The sequence below is a fragment of the Dendrobium catenatum genome, unplaced genomic scaffold, assembly GCF_001605985.2.
Source record: "Dendrobium catenatum unplaced genomic scaffold, ASM160598v2 fragScaff_scaffold_716, whole genome shotgun sequence".
NCBI lineage: Eukaryota > Viridiplantae > Streptophyta > Magnoliopsida > Asparagales > Orchidaceae > Dendrobium > Dendrobium catenatum.
Window position 1 is genome coordinate 21,441,286 of NW_021319178.1, and position 26,325 is coordinate 21,467,610.

Below are 26,325 nucleotides of genomic sequence, written 5' to 3' on the forward strand. Positions count from 1 at the left end.
CAAAAGTTGCAACCGGCCCAAATTTCACGATCAAAATTAAGGCTTTGTTTGGGATAACTTCTTTGTTGCTTTCTAAAACGACTTTTTAATACAAAAATTTTTTGAATTAGATATTTATGTACTAAAAAATAGTTTTATAAAATAGCAAAAAAGTTGTCCCAAACTAAGCATAAGTCTTCTGCCAAGTATATATTATACAAAATATTCTTTTCTAATCAATTAAATTATGTATCCCCAATTAAATTGGGGTTAGTGGATATGCTCCTGAGTCCTGCCCATTAAACTTTCCATGACTGATGCAATTATATATTGCATTAATTAATTATGAGCCACAATTTAGTTAATTATCATCTGTTAGGATAAAAGCTGTCTGGGCAGATGGGTCAGAGGCAAATACTGCTTCAATTCGAATCAGCTTAGTGATATTAATTGACTAAATACCTGATTGATTGTCCTCTCATCATTAAAGAATTCCCACTGGCACATTAGATATTCTCCTGACAAAATAAAAATCTCTCATGATCTGTTCATCTTCAACCAACCCCCCTATAGACTATCTTGCCATTTTGTTCTTATTTTATCGTGATATATGTTGGACATAAGCGTGCTATCTTGGTGCTCAGTTTGGGGACAAATGTTGGATTAGTTTAATTAGTCTTGGTCGTTTGGACCTACCTATATGAAGGGGCGGAATTAATTTTAATTTTCATGGGATCAAATTTACAATTAACTATTGTGAGGTCCAAGGAGACAGCGCCTTCGAAATAAATTTTGATTGTAAGCATATTTTTAGAATTCGAATTAATGAATAAAATGATGAATTCTCGTTACTACTTGTTGGGGCAACTGTCTAAAGATCATAGTATTTTAAAATTTTTAAGGACAACAGGAGAGGAGGCAATTGACTAAAAGTCTTTATATATATCACTATGGCTTCGATTGGGATGGCTTTCTTACTATTCTTAAAACAGGTTCTTAGTATAAAAATTTAAATTTTTATACTAAGAAGTTGTTTTAAGAAACAATAAAAAAGTTGTCCCAAACGAAACCTATATCACTTGAATTGAATAATAAGAAATATTTATTTTCTTATGCTTTCATTGCAGTTTCATGTTCTTAAATATAGGGTCAGAGAAATAAGGTTTTTGCCTTTGTCTGACACTACTCAAGAGATTGACTATTCGTTCTCTATCTCAACACTTTATCCATCATCAAAAGAGAGGCTGATTTGCCCCTCTCATTGAATATTCTCTTCTTGGGCCCTCTAATAGTGCAGCAACCGGAGGTGCTGGGAAAGGCAATTGGGCTGGGCCGGTCGTGTTAGGAAAAAAATGGGGTTAATGTGGATTAGTGCAAATACCGTCTTTTGATGGAGAGATTATTGCATGCGGTCACCAGACGGTCCGAACGTGAATCAGGACGTGTCACATCATCTGGTACACATCAAAAAAATGATGTGGCACATCCTGATTCATCTCCGGACGGCGCCCGATGAGTGTGACTTCCTCCACTCTTATACTTTTCAGCTTTGTATTTAGTGTAGGGCTTCAAGGTTTATTAGAAACATCTATTGATGCTTGATCATGTAGCTTGTAAGGAAACTTATCTTGTGCTAATATTGTTATAGCCGAACGGTTGATATTGATCAAAAGTTGACTGGAAGAAAATTTGAAACCAACCTCCACTTATCTCCTCAACTCAAGCAGCGAAGGAGGTTGATTTCATGCAGGTGTCATATTAAACAATTTCTAAGTAGTTGAACTTACTATACCTGCAATGATGAAATAAAAACCAACAATTTCATAACTTGCTTTGATGCAATACAAAATATCATAGAGCTTTAAATTGGCAAAGTACAGAAAGACTGTATAGTTTTCTCCGTTGACCTTTAACAATTGCGAACGTACGTAGAATACAAACCATGAACACAACGGTCTCACTCCATAAAAGACAAGCAAATTTTAAAAATTTAAACGTTAATCACACCATAGTATCTAATAGCAGTTTCGTCGTGCGGGATGAAGCCATAATGGCAGAAAACGCTAGTGTTCTAGCTCAGTCTTTGCAGCAGCGGTAGAGCACATATTTCTCCATGGGACGCTTGCACTGAGCACAGATCACTTTCTCCTTGATTTGCTGTGTATCACCTGGAAGGATGAGGCGCGTGCAATGCTCATGGGTGTGGTAAGGAAGCAGGGCCTTGGCGAGTGCCGGTATGAACCCCTCGAGCTCAACATTCTCCTTCCAGTTATCGAAGTTCAATAAACAGTCGTAGAGCGTCTTTCCATGCGACTTCAAGATATCATAGGAACTATGGCTGATTACTGCCCAACCCTCATCACTTCCGTCGAAGCTGAGCATCTGCATTACTTCCTCCATGATTGGGTCATCCTCAATGCTTCTTCCACGCTGCATCTTAGAGTGCCACATGCTCTCCAGCCGAACCCAGAAGAACCATATTATTGCGGGATCCTCCCAGTAGTTACTCAGGTTTTCAGCCTTGATGAGTGCCGTCGCCTTTTTAACCCCCTTAGGATTGCTCTTTCCCACATACACCATCTCTAAGGGAACCTTGGCTTCACGCGCCACTTGCTTTAGAAGCTTGGTGAATTTCCTAATCCATTCGATGTCATCCCCGCCATAGAGGCAAATATGCTGTCCTTCTCTTATCCAGGACAGAATGGCAGGGTCGATTTCATCGACTAGGAGCTCGAGCTTCCATGTCTCCTCCTTCCACAGAGCCTCCTCCCTGCTGCTGGTAAAGGGATAGGCCAGGCTTCCCCATATCCAGATCATGTGAATAGCGTTGGGGCAAACAACCTTTCCTTGGGGATCTAAGACCACCAGAATAGGCTTCTTGTCAAAATGCCAAACATCTCTTATGTACCTGATAACTGGGGGCTGGAGAAGCGAGGGATGGTGAAGTGTGTACCATGGCATATTTGAGACTAAACGATTGAAATCTGCTTCTCTGTTTTCAGTCCAGGGATGATCCCTGTCAGTCACAGGCAACCAGACGACTTCATATAGCCGTTCAGCCTTTCCATGGTGTGTGTCATTATATATCTGTACGAGAACAAAGAGCTCCTCATGTCTAATGTCGAGGTCACTGATGAAAAGCATCACAATTTTCCTTCTCAACACGTCAAGACTGGCCCTCTTCTTTGTGAAGCCATCTAAGAGGGGAAGATCATCCTTGGAGTAGAAGAGTGCCCTGAGGATCTTCATGTTATCGATGTGGATGGTTTCGAAAAGCCGAACCAGTGTTTGGTAGGCTTCGTGATGCATCTTTTCCTCTACATGATTGAGTTAATTTATATTTTAATCAGAATTGAATGAACAGATGTAACTACTTGAGTATTTCTGGAGTTGCTTAAAATTTACCAATGTGTTTGTGGTAAAGTTCAAGTTGCTTGGTGAGGTGACCATGAATGTTGGCAAGTTTGTGAGCTATTGTGGAGAGCTCCCATGCCTCTGTTGTTGAGCTGATGTACCTGAAAGAAAGTCCATAATCATCAGGGAAATATCATCAAATAAAATTATTGTTTTTTCATTTTTTTTACCACTCAAGATAGGAGTTGAACCCCTAACCTTAACATTTGGAGGGAAAATTATTAGATGCGGATACCGGATGTAGAGGTAGGTCCCGACTCCTATAAAATATCGACACGTGGAGTGGACACGTGGATATTCAATTGGATTTATTTTTTACTTTATATATTTACTGTGTCCGTGGAACTTTAAGTCAAACGTAACAAAAGCATAGCCAAAGCGCAGGTAAAGGGCAGGTAAAGCGCAGTCAAAACGCAGTAAAAAAACATAATAAAAGAGCAGTCAAAGCGCAACTAAAGCACAGTCAAAGTGTAGTAAAAAAACGCAACAAAAGAGTAGTCATAGTGCAATTAAAACGCATGTAAATGACAGGTAAAACGTACAAAAAGTGCAACCAAAATACATTCCATGTCTCAAATTTTAAGTGGATGTCCGGACGTATCTCTACGTCCGGTGTCCGCAGCTAATAATTTTCTCATTTGGAGAGGTTTGAGCAAGACTACATAAGCTAACGCTCATTATCAATTATTAGGTTCATGTTGAGCTTACTCATGGCCAATTCCAACGAGCGCAATTGTCTGGGAGATGCACGCAACGACGCCTCGAACGACCCAGTAGACAGCAGTTGGGATATGAGTCATGGCCGTTCCCATTTCAGGAGATTCTGGGGAGATATACTCAGAAGGAAGTTCAGTAAACTCAATGATGCACTCGGTGACATCGACCATGACTCTTATGAGGTTGTTAATGGCATCAAATCTAGGCTTGAGGACATTGGTGTGCTCAATGATGTCAGGAACTTGCTTCAGGAGGGCCAAAGATTTGGCCAAGGGGTTCACAGTGTGGAGCTGCACTGTCAGCCAAAACTCTCCATAGTTCACCGCCAACGCTGCCAAGGCCATTACTGCCTTTGCGTCCCAAGTGTAGGTTGATAAAACATGGAACACAGCCATAGTTGTTGTATGGGCTTCTCCACCACTCGAGCACTTGTATGTCACCTAAAGAATTAATGACAAAAGCTGTTCAGCACTTTATCCTATCACTACACTTCAGGAAAATGGTTAATATTTTCTTCAGTTGAGATAAGTTTTCTGAGGGTTTGAAAATTTTCTAGCTGTTTTCCGGCATTTTTAAAACAGTCGAAATCAACCACGTAGGAAAGGAATTACGACGATCATTTTCCAGTGGCTAAACTTACCGGCGGTTTTCTGGCGACTGCCGGTTAATTACTGGCAGTGTACCTGCCGTGGAAAACGCCGGCCTATCCGGCGACAAAGTCGTCGGTTCGGCTATATTAAAAACTTACGGCTAAATTAGCCATCCGGTATCGAAGTTTCCGGCTGCTAAACCGTCGGTTAGCCGCTGAAAACCTATAGATTTGAGGAAGGGCTGGGCGGCAAATTTTAGGTCAATTTCCGACGTGCTTCCGGCGGTTTAAGTCATCGGAAAAAATTTAATAGTCGACACCTAAAAAAAACTGGTGGTATATCCAGTGGTCAGTTTATCTCCGACATTTTTTGCAGTTTTAACTGGTAAACAAGGAAATAACATTCTTTTGGTTTTGATTGAAGTTTGTTGGAATACAAAATATCGTTCCAAATGGATAGTAAAAAATGGAGAAAAGTATACAGGGTTGGTTGGGGAACAATGATTTGCATAAAGTATTTTTACTACTTACCTCACAGGAGATCCTGTGAACGGTGAAAGCAATGGCTTCTAGCATTAAGATAAGTCCAGTCTGATTTGCACCATCATGGACATCCGCTTCCAGGTGAGTTTGGGACATGAGTTGTGTCTACAGATGAAGAACACCAATCAAAACCATTAAAATTCAACAACAGAAGCAGAAATATGACTTATTATGTGCATTTTGAAACTTTTCAATTCATTGCTGAACAAGAGATAGTTTGACTGTCATATATAAAGCTAGATATAGGCTTCTGCTTCTTAAAGCAGCTCTCTAATACAAAAATTTTAATTTTTTAACTAAAAAACTGCTTTAATAAGCAATAAGAAAGCCGTTCCAAAGAAAGACATAGTTAGTCAAATGGTACCACAACGAAGGTAGGTGTGGTCCTGCGGAAGACATCCTCTACCACACGCAGTATGGGGCGCACATCTATGTCGCGACCCTCAGGTTTGTGCGTCTCATGCATCTGTTTCAGAACAATACTATCATCAGAAGATGAGAAGAGGTGGCGGTCTCCCTTTATTGAGTGCATCTTCTGGGCGGCCGTTGTTGCTGTTAATGCCATGGATGCTATGTCCTGAAGGAAGGCTGTGCAATCCGGTTGGTTCACAGGATGTGCTTAGTTGAAGGTGGGGGGAGCTAACGCTTTAATAGGCAGGGAGCAAGCAACAAGAGGAATAAAGACCAAAGTGATTGCACCACCTTGCTTGATACTGAGGTCTGCTTTATGAACTTCACTTTGGCTTGTCCTATCGATGGAGCTTCTGGCTTGGCTGAGTGTGGTGGGGTTCATCTTATACATTCCTTAAAGAATTAAAATGGCCTAGCTAGAATCTTAGAGAAGAACAAGGGAGCATAGCACCATGGATGGGAGACTTATTAGGTTCGGACAACTAACAGAGAGAATCATCCGGATTTCTCTCTATCTATAGTAAAAGCGCAGTCAAAGCACAGGTACTGTAGCAGCTGCGCTTTAACTATAGACACAGAGAACTCCAAATAATTCTCTCTGTCCGGTGTCCGAACATAATAATTTGCCCCATGGATGGACGACTTTGATTATTACTATTCATCCGGCTCTAATTCTTTGCTTGTGAGTTTGGTTAGTACCATATAACGATGAGATATTCATTACTGCCTTGTATGTCGATGAATTTGTTCGATTCCTACTGCTTTTTCTAAAGACAGATCCTTCAGATGAACCGAGTATTAGCTGGGTTGATTTTTATTGATAGGTTATTTGGTTATATGTGCCTTAATTTTTTTCTTTATTCTTGTAATGTGACCATGTTCTCTATTATACTGCCTTCATCAGTGTTAATTTTGGATATAATGTTTGTTAGATTAGGCTTTTGATATGTAAATTACAAATTTTTTCTACTTATTAGACTTATATGTGAGATCACTTTAAAGAATGGGTTTTATGTGAAATAAATGACTGAAAATGCTGACATAAAGTTATTATAAAATATGATGATACAATTTTAAATTGATGATAGAATTTGATAGAGTTTAAGTTTGTGAAATATATAATTTTATATATTAAATAGAAAGTAAAATTTTCTTAAAAATTGAGCAATTGTAATTTTTGAAGGTGAGAAAATAGTTAAAATATTTATTTTTTTAAAGAAAAAAAATTCTAGGATGATAATTATTTTTCTAAGAAAAAAAAAATCAATAATGGATGATTACCCACCATAAGCTCTTCTTGAATCACACTAACAGCAAAATTAACAAGCAACAATAATAAAGTTGGCTGCTTTTAAAAAAATTTAATTTTGGGTTTTGATTTATTATTTTTATAATGATAATTGTTATTTTTTGTATTAATGTTTAATCTTGATATCAAATATTTATATCATAAAAACCAAATATTGATTACGATTAAGCACGATCTCATTATATCATCTATGTCGATCCCAAACTTATGAAAAACTTTAAGATTATATATAATGACTGATTACGATTAAGCACGTGCAAGATTGTTTGTTGATATATATATATATATATCAACAATATTCCTTGATATTTATTTTTACAACATAACATGGACTATTTTGGATCAATTTTATATAACAATTACAACATAAAGGACTATTTTGAATCAATTTTGTATAATTGAAGAACTAAATTAGAGTAACGTGATAATCTAGAACTAAATAAACCATACACTAATAGTCTAGGGACTACTTTGAGAATATCGTATTATTTTTTATAAAAATCATAAATGTCCCTTATCTTCAAAATCCTATAAATACATGATCAAAGAGTTATTTCTGGTGGCAAAGTAAACATAAAAGCTTACTTTGCCATGTGGCCCAAGAATGGCCTACATTCTAACAATTAATTCAGAGTTATCAAAGACAGAAAACCAGTAACAGCTAAAGAAGATGGACAGTACTGGAAGAACAATATACTATGCCGGCACAGATCCAGCTGAGGTTCTAAGTTCTAATCCCACATAATCTTAGAAGATTCAGAAACCTAAACTTACAGTTTAAGAGTCTCACACTTCAAGTGACTAGAAGAAAATTTGAATACACAATAACCAGCACCAAACCAGATTGATATTAAAAAGAAGTTTATTATTGTCCAAATGGTAATTGAGAATCTATATAAAACATCCACACCTTCCTGCTCATGAACATTTCAATTGGCCTAATAGAAGTTAGTAAGCCTTCACAGATCTTCAAAGTCACTCAACTTGTCATACATTGATAGACATAATACTTCTCCATAGTGCTCAGACAGTTTGGGCAAGAAACAACTTTGTTGTTCATATCATCAATAAAAGGAGTAACACTATAGTAATTGCATTGGTCGATAAGTGAAGGAGGATCAAGAAATTTTCTAAGAGCACCCAAGAAGCCCAATTTATTCACCTTCTGCCCCCACACCTGAAAAAGTGAAAGGCATTGTAGGGCTTTGTTCCCAGTAAGTTTCAACGGTTCTGTTGATGATCCTTCACTTATGAGTAGCCATCCTCCTTTATCTGTATCGAAGCTCAACAAAGAATTAATTTCCCTCATAATGAAGCCTGGTTCAGTTCCAGATCCAAGACGAGTTTTTAACTTCTTAATGCTCTCCAACCGCAACCAGAAGATGGAAATATCTGTATGAGACAAATATTTGCTTAGCTTTTCTTCAGCAATGGCCGTTAAGATATTTTCTCTATGATCAACATTGTTGGTTCCAACATAGAGTAGCTCTAACAGAATTCCAGATTTTTGGACTTCTTTCATCTTGTGGGCGAGTTGGCGAACCCATTCAAGGTTATTACTTCCATATAGGCAGATAGTTCTTCCATCCTCAATCTGTTGAAAGCTATGATGTCACGTATAGAAATAAGAAGTGGAGTACTCTCATCTAACCATAATTAGGCAATTTTATAGACTGCCAGTTATATGGGGCCATATTATATTCCATCCTAAAATCTTCACAATTTTTACCAAAATAATGATAATTTAGGTAAAGTATCACATAATAGAACTCATTGTTGTCTTTTTTCAGTGAAAATTAGGCTTCCTTATGAAGCTTCATTCATAATGGTACTGGAACCTGATCATTATGATCCTAGTTATGGACAGACAATCAAAAGGAAGATGGATGATTTCTAGTTTCCAGTGTCATAATTCAAATATTTATTTTTTTTAAGCAAAACAATTTACTATCAATCATTAAAAAGAGGACAACACAAAATATCTTCTAAAAATTGCTAGACGAGAAAAATTTCTTGTCTTTTTGGCATATAGAATTTGAATTTTTGTTCACTAGATCTTGATGCCAGAAATGCTAAAAATAGATAGAATCAAGCTGAACAACAGGTAGATCATTAGGAGTGAAAATTTTTGGTTGATTTGGATCGACAATATTTTGAGTATATGCAGAGCCAATGGCTACCATTGAACTAACACCCAAGAAATGCACTAAATTCGAGATAGCACCGAAAGTTGATTCTAAGTTCGACGTTGTTGACATTTGCTTATAATAATAATAATAACAATAAATGAAATACCTCTACTGAAATCGGCAGCCCATCCCGAATCCTTGCTCAAATCATGCTCGAATCTCTGCAAACGGCGCCGAAATCAATTGCCCATCCTCCCATGTGAGTGATCTTGCCACGATCGCAACTTGCCCCTACTTTTAAAATGAGAACAAAGCTTCTGTTCTTCTTCTCCCACACGCAGAAAAACTTGCTTCTCACATCTTTCATCACGTCACACCCGAAGTAACCCGTACCGAGCTCGACTCTAGAACCTCAATCGTGCCTCACGCAAAGCCCTAACCATCCTTCTCTTTCCATCACCCGGTTGGCTTCTTCCTCAAAGCCCGTCCAACCCATGCAAGTCCCTTGCCCAGAGCTTGCGACCGACCTCCCTCTTGCGATCGGGTTCCATCAAACGCAGCTGAACTTCACACAAGTCCCAAACCTTTCGAACACCTTAATCCATCAACCTTTCTCCACTATAAAACCCTACGGCCCTCATGAACCACACCTCCTACAGTAGATCTCGGCCAATCAACCCGCCACCTTCACTATGTCCAGCTCCCAACTAACGTCAACACTCCGACCTGTTTCATTCCTCTTCAAATCCAGCAGGCCGACCTTGAAGCCGAATCAAACTCCAATCCTACCTCTTCCATCCCAGTCCCCCTGTGCCAATCTACCTAGCTCAAAACCCCCTCATTGTGTCGAGCTCCTCACATAGCAATTCATCCTCCCTTCCATTTGATCTCCCACAACAAGTCATCACGGAGGTAATAATAATAATTATAATATTTATTATTATTATTATTATTATTATTATTACTTCTAATTAATATTATTAACCATTATTATTGATTGTTAGTATTAATAATAATATTATCATTGTTTTATTATAATAATAATAATAATAATTTTTATTATTATGAAAAAAATGATGAATGAGAGAATAAAAATGAGAGAAAGAAGGAAAGCAAAATGAAAGAGAAAAGAGAAAAAAGGAGAAAATTCAAAAAAATTGGAGAAAATAACAAAAAGATAATTTTGTATGTTTCGATCCTCATGTATCATCGTCACCCTCAACGTCGATAGCACCGCCGTCAACCCCTGCTTAGGTATAATGTTTCAAAACTCCGCATTCGGCGCTCGCAGCTCACCTAGGGATTACCTTATACACTCTCATAGCAAGTGGGAGAGATCCTAGTGCGACGCTTGCGTCGAGGCAGGTAGGCCTCTAAGCACTCTTGTAGCATGACGAGGAAAAAATTAAGTACCTGTGCGTGCCTCAGTGCCGACAGGGAAAAAACTGCGTCTTCTTTCAAACAGGTACCTTGAAAACTCCTACGTGTTCTCGTAGCATGGTAGGATTGAGTACTACAGCCGCGGTGTCACTCAACACCTATCATACTCACTCTCGTAGCGTGGTAGGAAAGGTCCAACTCCCTAAAGTTTCTCCTAAATGGGGGAGAGGCCAGAAGGCTGCCGAAATTTGAACTGAATTAAGGACCTGACTTGAATAGAAATACAATGGACTTGATTTGAACAACTCATATGAAATAGAATTTGTAAACTAATAAACAGGGAACCAAACTTATAGGGAATTGAACCTAAATACATACATGAAATAAGAATATAATCAAATAAAAGAAACCTGCAATATGAAGATATAACTTAATTGTGATTGAATAAGCAGAGGACCTGTAATGAACATGACAGCTCACTCACGGGCAAAGGACTTGTAATGTGCACAATAATCCACCTACAAGTGACTACAAGGAATATGCAATGATCGTGACAATTCATACACGAGCGTATGTAGGGGACTTGTAGTGAACGGAATAACATGTCTACAAGCAGGAGCATGAGCCTACGACACACAACAGTTCACTTACAAGCAGCTACAAGAAGCTTTTGAGTGTTTGTGGATAACAATAAAGAGTGCAGATGAGTACAGTAGCATTGGATATGTTGTATGCCAGTTACCCATGAATAACAACAGTTGATGCTCTTATTGATCAGCTTATGAACAAAACAAAAGAGAATGAGTGCAATGAACACAATTAACCTACAACCAACATTAATTTGCAAGCAAACATATCGGGCCTCTGATAGTAATAAGGGGTAATGTATGATAAATGTGATCAATCCCCTTGCAAGTATAGCTACACACACAATGTGTTATGCACAAACAAGCACAATAAATTGGAAATGTATATAAGGTCCTACAAACTACTATAATGATTTCTTAATGCACATAGCAGCCCGCTTACGAGTTAAATAAGTAGAACTATGGTGAAGCATGCAAAGTTGCAGCATATATGAAAGTCGCGCTTGCAGATGCTATTGGAAGACTCGAGTTCAATGTAGTATGCCCGCAAGAAGCAACAACAAATATGTTTCAAGGATGAGGGGTCCTTTGCAAATAAATAAAAGTTGATATATGAGTGAATGCAATTTAGCCGGCAGTCAACATCAAATTACAAATGAGCACCTTGAGTAGCGTGCAAGCAATGACGAAAAAGTCACAGTATATGCAATAATATACCTGCAGGTGATGAGCAACAACGGGTGGTGAATGCTACAACGCCCTCGTAGCCAATAACCATTCAACGTCAGTTGAATACATTGATTTCCCCCACAAGTAAAGGATGATCGATATGTAGCGAATGCAAACACCAACAAACTGCTTTAGAAGACCCATCATAAACACAATACCTCACCTACAAGTAAAGGAAAGAGATTCAGACATACTCAATGCATCACATGGTGAATACGAGTGCTTGCTAGCAATGGCGGGGGATTTGTCATGTGCACATTAGTATGCTTGTGAGTGACGATTAGCAAGAGGCAGTAAATGTTACCGCACTTTTATAGTCAAAAACTGTGCAATGACAGTCAAATATGCTGATCCTCAATAAGCAAAGGCATGTGGAATGTAGCAGATACAAGCACCTATGATGCGCTATAGGAGATGAGTCATATACAACATGCCATCTACAGACAAATACAAAAGATCCATAGTCAATACAAATACTTGTAGACAGTGCTAGAAGATTTGTATTCAAAGCAACTTGCTAGTAGATGATAGTGGAAGACTGAAAATACATACAACAGTCCTATTTACAAGCAATAGTGGGGAAGTCGCACTAAACATAATGCAATAACTACAGCACTTAAATACATAACGCTGAATCATGAACGATGTCAAACGAATCTTGCAATGCACAAAAACTCACTCATAAAAAGCAACAAGTGACCCATAGCACAACACTGCAATTCACATCTAAGTGAAAGAAGGAAATTTGTAATAAAAATTGTGGGCCACTAGTAAACTGAAGCAGCAGATTTGCGATGCCATGCTGTCACACTGGATAAATTAGCTCCCTTGCAAGCAATAACTAGAAGACTCTTGATGCAATGTGTAGCCCATTTGCAAATAAAAATACACTCCTGGAAGTTAAGTACTGAAGAAAACAACAGCTTGCAGAAGATAAAATGAGCTAAATTGCATTGTTGACGATTTGCATATACTTTGTTGTAATATACAAAAGGCACCATGCAAAATACATTATGCATATACAAGTATACGACATAAACATATCACGATTGCATGTAGTTAGGGATGAGTATACATGTTACATGCATCCTCATCAAACACATGAATGTACCAAATGCATATACATTATTGCATGCAAAGTGCATATTGCAATATGCATCATACATACATATTGTACGCTACTACATTAAGCTACCGCACAACATGCAAAATATCATGCAATCATGACTAGACCTAAGATCCATAGTCAATACAAATACTTGTAGACAGTACTAGAAGATTTGTATTCAAAGCAACTTGCTAGTAGATGATAGTGGAAGACTGAAAATGCATACAACAGTCCTGTTTACAAGCAATAGTGGGGAAGTCGCACTAGACATAATGCAATAACTATAGCTCTTAAATACATAACGCTGAATCATGAACGATGTCAAATGAAGCTTGCAATGCACAAAAACTCACTCATAAAAAGCAACAAGCAACCCATAGCACAACACTACAATTCACATCTAAGTGAAAGAAGGAAATTTGTAATAAAAATTGTGTTCCACTAGTAAACTGAAGCAGCAGATTTGCGATGCCATGCTGTCACACTAGATAAATTAGCTCCCATGCAAGCAATAAGTAGAAGACTCTTGATGCAATGTGTAGCCCATTTGCAAATAAAAATACACTCCTGTAAGTAAAGTACTGAAGAAAACAACAGCTTGCAGAAGATAAAATGAGCTAAATTACATTGTTGACGATTTGCATATACATTGTTGTAATATACAAAAGGCACCATGCAAAATACATTATGCATATACAAGTGTACGGCATAACCATATCACGACTGCATGTAGTTAGGGATGAGTATACATGTTACTGGCATCCTCATCAAATACATGAATGTACCAAATGCATATACATTATTGCATGCAAAGTACATATTGCAATATGCAATATGCATCATACATACATATTGTACGCTACTGCATTAAGCTACTGCACAACATGCAAAATATCATGCAAGCATGACTAGACCTAGGGGTGTTAATTTGTGACACGACCTGAAACCCGACACGGACCCGACCCGAAAAAATCCGAGTTCGGGTCGACCAGTTTATGAAACGGGTCGGGTTCGGGATGAACAAACCAACCCATTTCAAAAATCAGGTCGGATTCGAGTTGACCCGGCAACCCGAAAATGACCCAAAAATCCTCTGCCCTCGTCTGCTACCCACCCTGCCCGAAGTGTGGAGTGCCCGCCAGCCCAGCTGCTCGTGTTGCCCGAAGCGTAAAGTCGCGGTCCCAATCGCCAGTCTGTTCACGTGCACTATGTCGAATCGCGTCTAGTAGTCTAGCGCTATGTCGCTTCGCGCGAGTCTCGACGTTCGCTTGCTGCCGCCGCACCACCATGCCGTCGGGACCAAAACTGAAAGTAGTGACCGGAACCCGCGCCTTTGAGATTTATTTTCAAAATTCTGTGTCGGGTCGTGTTGACCTGAACCCGATCCGGGTCGAGTTCGGGTTCAGAGAATTGACCCGAAACCTATTTCAGGTCGTGTTCGGGTCAGGTCAGATACAACCGGGTCAAATTCGTGTCTGACCCGAACACGACCCGCCAGACCACATGCAAATGTGTCGTGCACACCCACTACACTGCATAAATACAAGTACCATGCAAATGCAAAATGCCACATACACGCATGCCATGCAAATTCACTATTACTATGTTCGCACATTAAACCACAATGTTGCATATTGATATATCATGCAAGATGCAAATACATATGCCAACAGACACGTATCATGTAAACACATCATGCATGATACAAATACACATGCCAACATACAAATAGATGCATGAGGGTGTATGTGTAACATGCAGATGTGTCGCATACATTCATCGCACTGCATACATATAACCGCCACATAAATACATCTTGCAAAATACATACAACTAAATGCCCATATGGGCCTCAGCAAGTGTATTATGTGTGCACACGTGACATTTGACGATGTTGCACGGTCAAGAAATGAACTTAAGTTCGAGTCTGATCCTTCTATATGAATGGATAGGAGTTGACACGGTTTGATCCATCAAATAAATATACAGTTGTGACATCACCGAGATATTTGTTTTATACATTCATATTAGGCCTTCAACAAAAAAATTTCATTAATAAAAGCATAAGACCGACAACAAACCCGATCCTTAGTCGGCAAGTTGACAATGTTCAACTAATAACATGAAATCGCCCATGAATACCCCGATGTTGCCATATTGACAGAAAATCTCAACCGGATGGGCCGTCAGTTGGCAGGAAGAGGGTGATGGCGGGGCTTCCAAGAACTGGACGAAGGCATATGATTGCTAGAAATAGGTTGATTGCCGCTAGGAGGGAGGCTGATGAGTGGCTGAAAGGGAGAGAGGGAGGTTTGACCACCACCTGGAAGAATTCCAGGATACATGATACTAGATGCTGCCTCTCTAGCCATGCTTCTAATTCTCCAAAATCTGAATTCTCTGTTAAGAACTCCTCTATTAATAAGTTTTTAAAGGCAAGAAGAGTAAAAAAAAAAAAAAAAAAAAAGAAGGAAAAGAAAAAAGAAACAAACAGGACAAACAAAAAAAAAACTAGGAGGAGGTTTAGGAGCCGGATAGTTTTGTATATAATTTCCTTTACATCCGTTAAATACACTTCAATTTTTTTCCCTCATGTTGTGAGATTACTAATGTACTAGGCAAATGTGGGATCATAAAAAAATGACAATGTTCAAGTCAAACTAGGTATTAAATTATGGAATTTAAAGAGAGTATGTACCAAGTCAGACAGTAGCATGTACTGCTGAAAGTGTCCTATGTCTCTCCAACGTGAAATAGCCATCCACTGGTAATAAAATCCTATTACAAGACACAATTTGTCCCCAAAATTAAATTTCATTTCCACTGAACTATGTTTGCTAACGATTAAATATCTTATAGCTGAAGGCAAGTATGCTACTTGTGAGCCTATATTAAATATCTGGACAATTGAATTGCAGAAAACACACAAACTAAGCATTTGGATTTCAAGCTATGTAGTATACAGCATCTTTGTTATGAAAAAAAAAATTTAAGTAAGAATGTAAGGGTCTGCATCCTGTGAGATTAATTTCAATATATTAAAATAAAAAACAATGAAGAAAACTAATGCATAAATATTCTTACTCAATTTGTTAACTATTAGCTCTATTGTGCAAGACAATGAAGCTTGAAAACTATAATAATCTGTCAGCTGAGGTGTTGATCATGAACAATCTAGAGCTCAACCACAAACAAATTTTCGTGAGAAAAGGACCAAATTGGTACTCTAAGTTTTCTGAAGGGTCAAAATAGTCCTCAACTATATAAAAGTACCAATTTGGTCCAATAACTTATTAAATAAAGCCAAATTAGTTCTTCTATGAATCATTCAGATATTTAAGAAAAGAATGTATTTTTAAATAGTAGATGACCATTTTGATCTTTTGTGAATAGTCAATGGATCATTTTGGTCCTTATCTCAAATTGTCTTTATCATGGAACCAATTTTAAGCCCTACCATCATATTATGAAAAATAAATCTCTAATCTTTTATGCTATTTTGCACACTCGCATATATATTTTTCAGGTATTTAACAAGTAGTTGTTATATTATAACCAGTGAACTCATATCTCGTGGGCCTCGCAATGAAGACTGGCTTGAGGGTCATCAAATCCAACTCGATCAAGCATTCAGAGAGGAGTCACCTCTCACAAGAAAGCCAAGAGTTCATACAGATCACTCAGATCAAAACTCGCTCTCCAACAAAGCCATTTGCAGCCACCTAGGGTGGAGTGCCATCAATGCCATCAATCATTAAAGCTACAGGGAAGGGCCTTTTTAAGAGGATTCCAGCTCGCCATACCATACTCATCCGACAATGGAGTCAACTACCCCCGTGGCCAGCATATACTTCCCCCCACATCGAGGTGATTGATGGATTTCATCAAAAGATTCGCTAATTCTTTCAAAGGAGTCATCAACAACAACCTTCTTAATTCGGCCCTATTTGGTGGACTCGCTTACATGCACTCGCCCATGAGTCTCATCACAAGGGGAATCTCCCCAAGACCGAAGAATTGAATTAAAAGATAGTTATTCACAAGACTTATCAAGTCTTGATATGCATCCAGGGCAGTCCGTACTAGGGGCTATTTAAAACTGTATTTTTATTTCTTTTTTATGTAGCCTTTCTTGTAGCCCTTGGATTCTTATAAATAAAGAATGAAGAGGAATATTTCTGACCTTTTGTCACTTTCTAAAAAGACTATTGAGATAGCGAAACACTTTCCCCATATATTCTTCCTCTCTTTCCATGCTCACTACAGGTTTGCAAGTATGTGCCTCTTAGCTTGTCTGCTAGTTTAAGGTTGGGTGTCATCAACAGACATATTTGGGTTCAACACTTCTCGTGTCCTATCTTATGATGTGTCATGCCATCATTTAATTTTGATCATTATTGTCTAGCTTTATTCTACTTAGACAAGTTATACTACACCAAATTTTAAATTAGATTCAATAAAACAAATGTAAGCAGCATTCCCCATGAAGCCCAAAAGATACACAAACGGTGCCATATGAAAGCCAACATGTTAGTTTCATTATATGAAAACAAAAATGATGCAATTATTTTACCAGAAATAATTGAAATACACATATTAAAAGATCAATTACATTCTCTAGGCTTTGTTTTTCTACAAGGTAATATAGCATTATACGCATGAATAAAAAGATAATGTAAATAAAAATGCAAACTCCTATATTTAATTCATGCTAGAATATTGAATCATTGGTGTATAATTCAGTACAGTAAATATCAGAAGTCTCGTTATAAATGTTCTATTGTGGACTAGAAAAAGTTATAAATTTCAAATATGCTGAACATATTATACATCAATGCAGAAAAAATCCTGTGAATTGAAAGTTAAACAACATACCCAGTACGACAGGAGAGGGTGAATCCCATTTAGCAGGACTTCTATAGTCCAGTTTTCTACTTCCCAAAGCTCTCTTTCTCTTGAAACTGAAAACGGGTAAGCTTTTTCTCCCCATACTGATATCATATCGAAGGCATCTGAAGCTATAACCTTACCTGTTGAATCCAAAACCACCATTATAGGATCTCCTCGGTAATGCCACACCTCATGAATAAAGTTTATCACTGATAAGCTAAGTTTTGTAGGCTGATTGATAGAGTAGAATATCATTATCTCTGCTAGATGACTAAAGGCTCTCTCATCAATGTTAGACTGTGTTGCAGTGGTTACGATAGGAACCCAAACAATTTCATATGGTTTCTCTTGCCCATTCCTGGAGTAGCTTTGTAGTTGTTGCATGATAAGGAGAAACCTATCAAACTTCACTTCAGGCTTTGAGATGAAGAGGAGGATTTCTTTGTTTTGTAGAATAGAAACGCCTACCTATACAGACATATTAAACCGGACTAGCTATAAAAACATAATCAACTGTATGGAGTGAATGCATATAAACCTTCGATCTTGAACTTTTCTATATATGCATGTTGGATCCATGTAAAGGAATCATTAGATCCATTGATGCTTTTCCCATTATAAATCACCAAACTACAAAATCATTCCCAGAACTTTTAGCAAACCTTTTGATTTGAGAACGCATCCAAAAGTGGAAAGTCATCCTTAGGAGCAAATAAGGTGCGAAGAACTTTTTGATTATCAACATGGACCTCCTCAAACAAATGCATAAGCTGTGAATCTATGTTTTTCTCTGCACAAGAAATAAAAGAGAAATAATTTTATAGTGCACATTTTAGTACAATTAATCATTTCTTAAGACAACGTGCAACTCTCATCAAGAATGAAGGATGAATGATGATATCTAAAGCCAATCCCAAATAATTGGGATAAGATTAATGATGATAATGGTGATCTTCCGTCATGCAATATAGGTATGTTTGGCATGACTGTAATGTTTTCTAAAGATGTTTATGAAGTTGTTAACGGGAAAGTAACTTTATAAAGTTATTGTGGATATCAATATACATATAAATCATGTAGTTGCTTTCTTAAAGCTGCCCCATATTAACAACTCTAATTGTAAAAAGTAGCTTCCCGCCACAAAAAATTCTAGAAACAATGTGAAAGTAACAAGTAAGTATTAGCCAAATTGAATTGAGTTGCAGTCTGAAAATCAAAGCAGTAAGAAAGTGATAGGAAATACTTGATTTCAAGTATTTCCTAACCACTTTGGAAGCAATAATCAATGAAACCTGCTGTCCACAGCAGAAAATGACAACAAAACAGTGGAAGAAACAGCAAATCTGAGAGAAATAGTGGAGAAATAACTTGTAGTTTACTAGTAGATGAAAGAAAAACAGTAAAGATACAAGAGATCCTCTATTTGAGAGGAGGATCACACTCTCCCAATCTCTAGATATCAATCTAGAGCCTTAGCCACAAGAAAACCCAAGAGAACTTTCAGAAAAATCTCATATAACCCTAACCCTAGCCTTTTCTCCTTACTTAATGCATACAATTCAAAATTAATACAAAATGACCTAATTGCCCTTGCTTCTCCTCTTTTTGGCTCCAAGATTGTATTTGAATCTCAAGTGGACCCCACCCTTTCTCCCCTCTTTGAAGCCGTTGGCCCCCTTCTGCTGTAAACAAGCCGGACCAGCCCAAGGGGCTGGGCCGGTCCATGGAGGACCGGTCTAACATTACCGCCCTCCCAAAGAACCACCTTGACCTCAAGGTGGAAGTCAGGAAACTGTCACTTCATCTGCTAGTATGGCTCCCACGTGGCCTTGTAGTCAGGGAGGTTCTTCCATTTGATCAGGACTTCTGTAGCTCCATCTGCTTTCTGACAAACCTCCATGAGCTCCAAAGGTTCCAATATCATTTCCATTTCATCAGTTAATGTCCCTGGTAACTCAGAACTGGTAACATAATCTCCAATAGCTCTTCTTAGCTAGGATACATGGAAAACGGGGTGGATCGTCGCTGTCGGTGGTATCTTCAGACGATTCATGGCTCCAATTTTCTCCAACACTTCATAAGGACCGAAGTACCTTGGAGCAAGCTTCTCATTCTTCCGGTTGGCGACCGTTTTCTGTCGATATGGACGGAGTTTCAAAAATACCTTCTCGCCCACTTCAAACTGAATATCCTTCCGATGCCCATCAGCTTGTTTCTTCATAATCTTTTGAGCCCTCAACAGATGTATTTTTAACTCTTCCAGATCTTATCCCTCTCCTCCAAATACTCCTCCACTAAGAAACGAGCGTGCTGCTACTCCCAAAATGCACCAAGTGGGGCGGATCCCTTCCGTACAACACCTTAAATGGGGTCATCAGAGAGGCTGAATGAAAAGAGGTGTTGTATCAGTACTCGGCCCATGATAGCCATTTAGCCCATAGCTTGGGTGTCTCCGATGCGAAGCATCTCAGATAAGTTTCCAGGCTCCGGTTGACTACTTCTGTTTGACCATCCATCTGTGGGTGGTAAGCAGTACTCCTTTTCAGCACAGTCCCCTGCAGTCTAAACAATTCTTTCCAGAAATGACTGAGGAACACTTTATCCCTATCTAATACTATCACCTCTGGCACTCAGTGTAATCTGACTATCTCCCTGATGAAAATTGACGCTATTGTCACCGCAGTGTATGGATGGCGTAGAGGAATAAAGTGAGCATATTTGCTCAATCTATCCACTACCACCAAAATCACAGTGAATCCCTCAGAGCGGGGTAGCCCATCAATGAAGTCCATAGATATCTCCTCCCAGACTCATCCTGGTAACGCCAATGGCTGCAGTAACCCCCCTGGTGACATAGCTAGATACTTATTCCTTTGGCACACCTCGCACCTGGATACCATCTCTTCCACATCCCTATGCATACCTTTCCAGTACAGCTCTGCCGCTAGTCTCCTGTAGGTCTTTAGCACTCCTGAATGACCTCCCACTACAGTTCCATGGAACTCCTAGAGCAATTGTGGGATGTGTACTAATGTTCTGGGTAACACAAACCTCCCCTGGTGCAACAATCTCTCCCCCTCCAACGAGTATCCTGGATGGCTGCCCTCTCCCTTTAGTAAGTCAGCCCTGATCTTGCCTAGTTCCTCATTCCTGACACTTTCCTCCTTTATGGCTTCCCAATCTAACATCATTGGGACTGATACAGCCAGTGTCTGCAACTCCCCCATGCACCTGGACAAGGCATCTGCTTCCTTTTTTTCTACCCCTGACCTGTACTGAATCTCAAAATCATATTCAAGCTGTTTGGATAGCCACCTCTGATGCTCCTCTGTCACCATGCGCTGCTCTAGCAAATATTTCAGGCTCCGTTGGTCGGTCCTGACGATGAAATGTCTTCCTAGTAAGTAGGGGTGCCACTTTTGAATGGCCAAAATGATTGCCATCAACTCCCTCTCATACGAAGATTTCAGCCGGGCTCTGGCAGTCAACACCTGACTGAAATATGTAATGGGCCTGTGACTCTGCATCATCACTTCTCCTAGTCTATATCCCGATGCATTTGTCTCTATTATAAAGACCTGCGTAAAATCCAGAAAAGCTAAGACCGGAACTGTGGTCATAGCTTTCTTCAGCTTCTCAAATGTTGTCGTAGCTGCCTCCCCCCATAAGAACCAATCTTTCTTCAACTGCTCAGTGAGTGGTCAAGCTATAGTGTTGTATCCCTTTACAAATCTTCTGTAGTACCCTATAAGCCCTAGGAATCCCCTCAACTCCTTTAGATTTTTGGGCAGTGGCCACTTAAGCATGGCCTCAATCTTGGACTGATCTACTGCTACCCCTTCCTTGGATACCACATGCCCCAAGTATTCCACACTAGCTTGCGCGAAGCAGCACTTCTTCAAGTTATCCCTCAACTGGTGCGCCTGGAGAACCTCTAACACCTTCTTTAAGTGTCCACAATGCTCCTCCTCTGTTCTGCTATATATTAAGATGTCATCAAAGAATACCAACAGAAATTGCCTGAGATACTGCTTGAACATCTTATTCATGAGTGCCTAGAACGTGGCTGGGGCATTGGTGAGGCCAAAGGGCATCACTAGGAACTCATAGTGGCTCTCATGAGTTTTAAAAGCGGTCATGGGCACATCTTCTTTCTTCATTCGTATCTAGTGATATTCTGATTTCAAGTCAATCTTGCTGAAAATTACTATTCCACTCAACTCATCCAGAAGCTCATCAATCACTGGTATGGAAAACTTATGAGGTACAATTTCCTTGTTGAGTGCGCGGTAGTCTACACAGAAACGTCAGCTGCCATCCTTTTTCTTCACCAATATAATAGGACTAGAGAACGGGCTAGTATTGGGCCTGATGATCCCTGCTTCCAGCATTTCTCTGATCAACTTTTCTATTTAATCCTTCTGAAACTGAGGGTAACTGTAAGGTCGTACACTGACAAGTGACACTCCCTCTCTTAATGTGATGGCATGCTCATGCTCCTTGGGTGGTGGCAACCCTAGAGGTGGTTGAAAAATCTCCTCGAATTCCTGGATAAAAGGCTGCACAGAGAGTGGTATATCTCCCCCTTCTTCTACACTCACTCTCTCTAATCTGTGTAATTCCACCAAATAGCCTTCCCCCTCCTGAATTATCTTGATTAGGGATTTAAGAGAAACCCCTGCCTTGGTCAGCCCCGCATCACCTTGAATCACCCTCTTCCTTCCACCCTTCACCAACTCCATCCGCAGAGTGCCCCAATTGATCTTGGTTTCCCCCAATGTCTGCAACCACTTCATCCCTAGGATGACATCCGTACTCCCCAATTCTAGGGGAAGGAAGTCTTCCTTCACTTGTATACCTTGGATCTTCAGCACCACTCCCCTACAGACTCCTCTTCCCATTTCTACCTTCCCCATGCCCATCATCACCCCATAGCCTCCAGTATCTACTAACTTCATCCCCAGCAGCTCCATAATCTGGGTGGAAATGAAATTGTGGGTTGCCCCACTATCTATCAACACCACGACTCCACGGTCAGCTATCTCTCTCTTCACCTTCATAGTGTGACTCGGAGTGAATCCCACTACGGAGTTTAGAGAGACTTCTGCCATGTCCAGATGCATCTTTTCCTCCACCTCAGAATCACTTCCCCCTCCCTCTTCGTCTTCCTCGTCTTCACAAACGAGGAGAACTTAAAGAGTTCGATCCTTGCACTTATGCCCAGGCATGTATTTTTCATCGCATCGAAAACACTGCCACTTTGCTTTCTTCTCTTGCATTACCTTCTCAGTAAGCTTTTTGAACTATCCCCCATTTCCTCCTCCTATTGATTTTTCCTTTGGAATTTTTTATCCCTCTGTTGGATGCTCCTTTAGGGACTAGGTGGGTAGTCGTCCACCTGTAAGTGCCTCCTGAGTTGCTATTCCTAGCTCCCTTCTCCATATTCTTTCGATTTTCAACCAATTGTGCAAGCTTCATGGCCTCCCCCAGGTCCTTGGGCATCAGGACCTTCACCACTGCTCTAACCTCTGTCTTTAATCCCTTCATGAAGTTCCCCTCCAGCACAGTATCGGACAAGCGCTCAACCCTGCTGGCCAGATGCTCAAATCTCTCTCGGTAGTCCGCCACAGACCCCTCCTGCACTAGAGCAAAGAACTGCTCGTAGAAATCTCCTCCCCGGTCGGTTTGGAAATGCTCTATCAAGCTGTCCTTGAATTCTTCGCAGCTTCGGATAGGCCTCCTCTGATCTCTCCACTGGTACCAAGAGAGTTCCTTCCCTTCCAGACACAAGCTCGCTGCCGATAATTTCTCCTCCTCCGTCAAGCCGTTAACAGCAAAGTACCTCTCCACTTTGTAGATCCACCCATAATGTGGAATATGCAAACTAGAAGACGGCATGCCCCCTTTGAACAAGACAAATGCAAGTTCAGCCATGGGTCCTTCGTCATTCTTATTTTAGTGTCCCAGTTTCCATTGCCATTTTATAGTGCTCGCAGTCCACCTCTCTTCCATTTCTTTCTTTGCATAGACCCACCATAAACGCAATCAAGAAAGTCAGCTTCCACCATCATGCATGGAGTACTTGAGTCTCAATGAGGTCACATACATCAATCGCATTGTGGAACTTCTGAATACAAAAACCTTACTGCTACAAATAATCAAGCAATGACAGTAAATATGGCATTAGCAAATACTGACTTCATGTACCAACCAGTTATTAGGGCCTGACAGTTTGAGACATCTATACTGCACGATGAAAGATATTCAAAACAATAAGTTTTCGTATTAGAGCCACATATGCAGTATGGTGTAGTGCAAGCAATTCAAAACAAAAAGTTTATCACGTTATCAACCAAATAGTGAACATCAAAGTTCACAAATTAGAAAGTAGGAAAATACTTCAACAATGGCAAATACTTAATGAAACTTCATCATCGTATTCGGCTGTAAAACAATAAAGGAAATCAGCAATTTAATTTAATTTACTAAATTATGATGTAGCAAGCATTTTAACTGTATTAGTTCGAACTCCAGAAGAAAACTTGTTTAAAAGCGCTTACCAATGTGGAGGTGAAAATCATCCAATTGCTTCTGTAAGTGAGCATGTAACTGGTTGATCTTATAGGCTAAACTCCACAGCTCCCATGTTTGACATGTCAAGCTTAATTCCCTGACAAATTGAAAAAGTTAGTACCATAATTGATCGGGTCCTCCTCTGTAGCTAATTTGTACATGGAAATTAACAGTAATTATTTACATATAGAAGTTATTCCTCAGTGGAAAAAATAGGCCAACATTATCAAATCTCACAAATTAACCAAATTCATTAGTTAAGAGAGTTAGTTTCATTTTGGACAGTTTTCTTACTACTTTTTAAAGCAACTTTATAGTACAAAATTTTTAACTTTTTACTAGAAAGATGCTTTAAGAAACAGGAAGAAAGTCGTCCCAAACGAAGCCTTAATCAAGCTTAGAAGTTATTTGAGAAAAAAAAAAAAGTAGATGACATAAACTTGCTTGATACTCATTGCAACCATGCTAGTGATTTGAGAAGAACATGATATAGAACTTCTGATCATCCAGTAGCAGGCTATTTGGATGTTTTCCTTCATTACAGCCAATGCTCCATCATCCAGTGTCACATATTGCATTGGGAGAGCTTCAAACTCAATCACTATTTTTGTTACATCCACCATTCCCTCAGCCAAAGATCTCAAAGATTCCAACCAATGCTGATGTAATTCATCAGCTCCAAAAATTCTAGCAAGTCCTTTTAGCATAGCTAATGATAAGGCCAACACATCAGTTTGAAAAAGCCTGGCGATGAGCCAAAAATCTCCATGGCACTTTGCTAATGCAGCAAGAACTAAAACAACTTTTCCAGCCCAAGAATGGTTCCCCAGTAGTTCTAGCACAGACATTGTTGTTGCATGTGAAGACCGATCTTTGGAGCTACTAAGCAACATCTGTGATCAACCGTTTAAAGATTTTCGTAAAATTGTAGGAAATGGACAATAATTGGAAATAATTTAATAAAAAATCAAATCCATTCAACATTTCCTTAGATTAAAAGGTTCGTACTAAAACACCTCACTTGAGACTTGATGAACCAGCTGCCATTGCTCTTTTTGGGCATCGGCGTTCCCAATGTCATGTTGGATTCCAGAGCAAAACTTCTCCGACTGAGAATTTTCATGGTTAGCAAGTTTCAGGAGACAAGCTTTTACCACAGTGGGAGCCTTGATTTTACAGAGAATCTCTTCGACGATACGGAGTAATAGATGAGAATCAACTTGACGGCCATCAGGCACATGAGTCTCCAGAATATTGCTCATCAAAATGTCTTCATGGAAGAATTGCGAGTTGGACTTCATCGTCAACTAAAAAATACCCAACATAAACTGAATTGATGCTGGCCGTCGATCAGGAGGGATTTACAATTCTTAAATTCTAGGGCTCAAAGCCTCGGAGCTATTAACAAAGAAAGCGGATGTAAATTCACACAAGAACCTGAAAGGTATGAACTTATTTCCAGACACGTCAAATCGAAAGATTCAACACCACGATACCTAGTCCCTTTATCTTTCTCAAAGCGATTGGCTTTCTTCAGAAAATGTGAGCCAAATCCATTGAGATTTCAAAACATTTGATAGTGGAAGAGTTCGTAATTTGTTCGAATTGCTTAAAGAGTTCAAGCAGTCGTTTTTTTCCTTTTTTTTTTCTTGGGGTTCTGGATAGTACTGCCGGAACGATTAAAGGACTGACTGTGAGCTCTAAAGATCTCTACTTTGATCAAATTTCGGCAGTGCAGCATTTAGATTCGAATTCGATATGTAATTGCTTTACTATCTCCCAAATTAAGCGCTTTTGCAGGCAAATGGAATCAGAGCTTCACCATTCGTCAAGGTAATGCTGGTTCCTTACAATTTTCCAGAGCTTTTTTTCGGGTTTGCTCTCACGGGCAGAATGCTCCTTGCATAAAGATTAAGGGAAATTTACATACATACCATTGTATTTCATGCTATTTACATAATTAATAT

General features: G+C 39.3%; 1 protein-coding gene across 2 annotated transcripts; it reads right to left on the bottom strand.

Moving 5' to 3' along the window:
• Positions 1-1,799: 1,799 nt before the first annotated feature.
• On the bottom strand, positions 1,800-26,325 carry LOC110105157 (protein SIEVE ELEMENT OCCLUSION B). 2 transcript variants are annotated; one of them, XM_020834547.2, is made up of 9 exons: positions 25,375-26,325; positions 24,803-25,251; positions 24,346-24,455; positions 18,448-18,575; positions 17,771-18,253; positions 5,231-5,347; positions 4,102-4,550; positions 3,385-3,494; positions 1,800-3,296 (listed from the first exon to the last, which is right to left on the bottom strand). In XM_020834547.2, exons 1-9 carry the CDS (start codon positions 25,657-25,659, stop codon positions 2,056-2,058), a joined length of 3,372 nt encoding a protein of 1,123 aa, XP_020690206.2. In that variant the 5' UTR covers positions 25,660-26,325; the 3' UTR covers positions 1,800-2,055. The 2 variants fall into 2 exon arrangements, with proteins under 2 accessions (XP_020690206.2, XP_028552016.1); XM_028696183.1 differs by having other exon boundaries at positions 25,380-25,471.